Consider the following 4,436-nt stretch of genomic DNA (forward strand, 5'->3'; position numbering starts at 1 on the left):
GGAGTAACACGGTCAAACACCATCTCCACCTAGAAGATTATTATACTTCATTGATACATTTCTCTGTGATGATTTCAACATTACTTTTAGAAGCACATAAATTGCACTTGAACTAGCAAAGCTGGCCTGGAAATAACAATCTCTCTCTCTAAGCCAACTACGAAATTGAAGCCACTCAATTAGGATAGACAGTAATTATGGGAAACAAAGACAAAAATAATGGTACATTGTCTCCATTTTTGCAATTACAATTCTCTATAGTACATATGCTTAAAAGCAATCTAATAATTCTATTATTTTTTAAGTTACATTTTAGTGGATTCAGCTTTCTTCCGATGTTTTTGTGTGTTAGATGTTACACAGGACTGACACGTGTCCTAAAATAACCACGTGTCAGTTATGCGTTTCATTCTGTACTATACTGTGTACAAAATGCGAAAACCCAACCCAACCACAATTAGTTTGTGGACCACCTAATATGGGTGGTCCAATAATTCCAAATGACATTATGACAATGTTTATTGGTTGAGACTTGAGACCACATAGCAAGGGTGGTCCTTGGACTACCAGAAAATTATTTCTGGTCTAGAAGTCCTATATATATACTTATGTGGTTTCAAGTTTCAACCTAAAACTGCTCTCTTGCTGTATAAGATTCTAAAGCTGGCAGTGTTTTGGTACACTCATGAAGGAAACACTAAGGTATCTTGCAGGACTTGCAGGGCCAAGTGGTTATGGCTCAAACTCCACTGCTGAGCAAGTCACAGAAGATTTCTCTTGCATGGTCCCTCCCCATCTAACTGCTATAATCACTGGTTAGTCTCAAACAATATTCTCTTACCAAAACTTTATGGTAAGGGAAACAAACTCTCTTTTCAGTGATAACTATATGAATAAAAATCTTTTATCCCCACTCTGAGTGTTCATGAAAGAGTTTTGCTTGAAAGTTGAGCATTGGAGTGATACAAAAATTGTTAAACAACATGATAGAATGTTAGATTTGAGATATTTCATGGCACTCTCTCCATCTGTGAGTGTGTCTTTCTGTTGGCTTCAAAAGACTTATGAAAGTGTTTTGTTTATTTCATGTTTCTTTTCTATTTCATTTTATTTTTCTTCTTCTCCATTTATTTTAACTTGATAGAAAATTTTGATTCATTTTCCTAAGAACTATCCTGGGATAATCTGCCAAATTTAGTGGATGCATACAAGAGTATGTTTTTAGATAATTTTCTAAGGCTTTCTTTGAAGAAAAATAGTATGTGTGCACAGGATAATTTGCAGTATTTTTAGGAATATTCTCCCTCCAATTAATATACTTAATGCAATATGGATAGTAATTCTTTTAGTGGTTCTTTTTGGCTGCACCAAGATATGGTTTTGTCTCTTTGGAATAGCAGTAGTATCTAATTGGTCCCCAATAGATTACTGCTTTTTGTACTATATCATGTCACGTTTGCAACAAAGTTTCACCATTTTAATTTTTAAAATTTCTCTTTTTAAAAAAAAAAAAAAGAAAACAAAATTCTCATGCATAAGACACATGTACCATAAATAAAAAACTAAATAAAAGCTTTTGGTTTTGTTATTTCTATTTTTTTTAAAGGGGCAACATCTGGTATTGGAGCTGAAACAGCAAGAGTGTTAGCAAAGAAAGGTGTGAGAATTGTGATTCCAGCAAGGGATTTAAGAAGAGCGGCTGAACTGAAGGAGGAAATTCAAAAAGAGAGTCCACAGGCAGAGATTGTACTATTGGAGGTTGATTTGAGCTCATTAACTTCTGTGAAGAGATTTTGTACTGAGTTTTTGTCACTAGGATTATCCCTTAACATTCTCATGTGAGTATCAAATATTTGTTTCTTATTTGTGTGTGTGTGTGTGTGAGAGAGAGAGAGAGAGAGAGAGAGAGAGAGAAAGAAAAAAAAAAAGAGAGGTATTTGATATGATACTAATTGTGAAAGAAAACCATTTTTGCAGAAACAATGCTGGAATATTCTCTCAGAATTTGGAGTTCTCTGAGGACAAAATTGAGATGACATATGCCACAAATTATTTGGGTAATCTATTAATTTGTCCTTATATAATTGATAGTGTTAGCCTTTAGGATTAAAAGTATTTTAACCCAATAATAAATTATATGTTTCCTACTGATTTTTTGTGATTATTTTCTAGTGGAACTTTTTTTTTGGACAAGCATTTGTGTTCAAATGCCAATTATTTTAACTCAAAAAAATAAAAATTGTGTCCAAAAAAATAATAAACTTAATGGCCTGGACCAATTGAAGCAGAGTGAAGAAGGGCCCGGATCCGATTTATTTAGCAGCTCCAGATACTGAGGCAGGCCGGGCTTGAAAATTTTAAAAGTAAAGACCGACCAAAAAGTAAAAGCAAAAAAATGTTTGTGGTGCATTAAGTAGTGCTCCAAACAGGCCCTAAGGGCCCTCTGTTCTTCTACCGTGAGATGTGTGAAAGGTGAAAAAACAATTTTTAGCACTTACTTGGAACTTGTTAAAGTGATAAGTTGCGCATGCGATTGAAATAGTATGACTTTCATATAGATCTATCAATAATTTCATTCTTATTACACACTAATCACAATAAAAAGCTTATTAAAATTTTTGTGTTACTAGACTAATTGAGGAAAAAAATGTGAGTATCATAATATGGCTTTTCAACCCAACAAAAAAAAAAAAATCATAATGAAAAAAACTTTAGTTAGTTTTGAGATAAAACCAAGTGGGGTCTTGAATCCATTAATAATAACTTTATTAACAATTTTAAGTGATTTAACCAGAAAAAGAGATTTAGATTTTCTTACTTATTATTTTCAATTTTTTTGGCAGGACATTTTTTGTTGACAGAAATGCTATTAGAGAAAATGGTAGAAACAGCAGCAAAAACAGGCATCCAAGGAAGAATAATAAATGTTACTTCTGTGATTCACAGTTGGGTGAAGAGAGATTCGTTTCGTTTCAAACAAATGCTCAATCCAAAGAAGTAAATATTTTCTCACTTTTCACTGCTCCTAACATGAAAACTTTGTGCCGTAATTTCAGTACTAATGGACCTCTAGACCTCTACACACCAATAGAATTGCAGAACTCAAAAAGTGACATGAAAAAGTTTACTTTTGTATGAAGTAAATTGCTTTTAATGACTTAGACTATGACATTAGCTATAGTACTCCAAAGAGTACCTATTAACTTTCCCAAAACAGTAACCGCTGAATTTGACAATAGCTAGGAAAAGATTTATTATTGCTGACTTATGTTAAATAATTAATAATAGTACTACTCTTTCCAATGTATGCAGCTATAATGGTACTCGTGCATATGCTCAGTCAAAATTGGCAAACATATTGCATGTTAAGGAAATGGCAAGGCAGTTGCAAGCAAGGAAAGCAAGAGTAACTATCAATGCAGTACATCCAGGCATTGTGAAGACTGGAATCATTAGAGCTCACAAGGGCTTTATAACAGGCATGAATTTATATTCCTGATTCCTTTAATTTCATAACCATTTGATTAGAATATGTTAGCGGTGTTTTACAAAGTGCTTCTTTTATCCGTTGTCCCAAAAACCTACACTATTAGAAAATAGTGAATTTAATCATTTAACTATTATTTTAACGGTATTACACTACATTTCAAGGTGGAAAACATGTTCTAATACCTTCAAACTTTCATGCAGATTCAATATACTTCGTTGCATCCAAGTTTCTAAAGTCTTCATCTCAGGTTTGTTCACATGCATTCATATCAGTTGAGAGAGACAGAGGATTTTAATCCACTTGGGTATTGATAATATGGTACATGAATTCTTTTATGCAGGGTGCATCAACCACATGCTATGTTGCTCTTTGCCCACAACTAGAAGGGGTGACTGGGAAATACTTTGCAGACTGTAATGAGAGTAGCTGCTCAAGTCTAGCAAATGATGAATCTGAAGCACAAAAGTTATTTATGCAAACTCGTGCTGTGATTTACAAACGATTAGGTCAACCTGCAGCTTAAAATGTATCATATTCTTCTGTAAATTTAGAGACTTAGGAGTCATGTAAATAGGATTATGTATTTACAAATGCAGAAGATAACATAAAAGACTACTAGTCAGTGACCTCTAAAATACTATTTGACAATAAAGGGGCTTGAGAACTATTCCTTTCTCATCTCCTCTTAATAACAAAATATCAAATGTTTACACCTGTCTCTCTCGCTCTCTCTCATGTATATCCCAAATGCTTAATAGGATAAAAAAAATATGGTAAAGAAAATATTTATGTTTATAATATATATATATATATATATATATAAGTTTAATTCTCACCAATCAATTAATGACCCAAGCAAACAAAAGGCCAAACTATTGGCATTAATAAATTGAAAGGTTTTACTAACGTATGCCCTTAAAGACATACATTAGGAAACCACTTAAAA

General features: G+C 33.0%; 1 protein-coding gene across 1 annotated transcript; it reads left to right on the forward strand.

Annotated features, from left to right (window-relative positions):
• The first annotated feature begins 622 nt into the window (after positions 1 to 622).
• LOC115962596 (short-chain dehydrogenase TIC 32, chloroplastic-like) lies at positions 623 to 4,208 on the forward strand. Its single transcript, XM_031081459.1, has 7 exons — positions 623 to 815; positions 1,607 to 1,838; positions 1,978 to 2,057; positions 2,844 to 2,997; positions 3,313 to 3,479; positions 3,691 to 3,737; positions 3,831 to 4,208. Exons 1-7 carry the CDS (start codon positions 686 to 688, stop codon positions 4,011 to 4,013), a joined length of 993 nt encoding a protein of 330 aa, XP_030937319.1. The 5' UTR covers positions 623 to 685; the 3' UTR covers positions 4,014 to 4,208.
• The last annotated feature ends 228 nt before the right edge of the window (positions 4,209 to 4,436 follow it).

This window comes from Quercus lobata, chromosome 10 (genome assembly GCF_001633185.2).
Source record: "Quercus lobata isolate SW786 chromosome 10, ValleyOak3.0 Primary Assembly, whole genome shotgun sequence".
Taxonomy (NCBI): domain Eukaryota; kingdom Viridiplantae; phylum Streptophyta; class Magnoliopsida; order Fagales; family Fagaceae; genus Quercus; species Quercus lobata.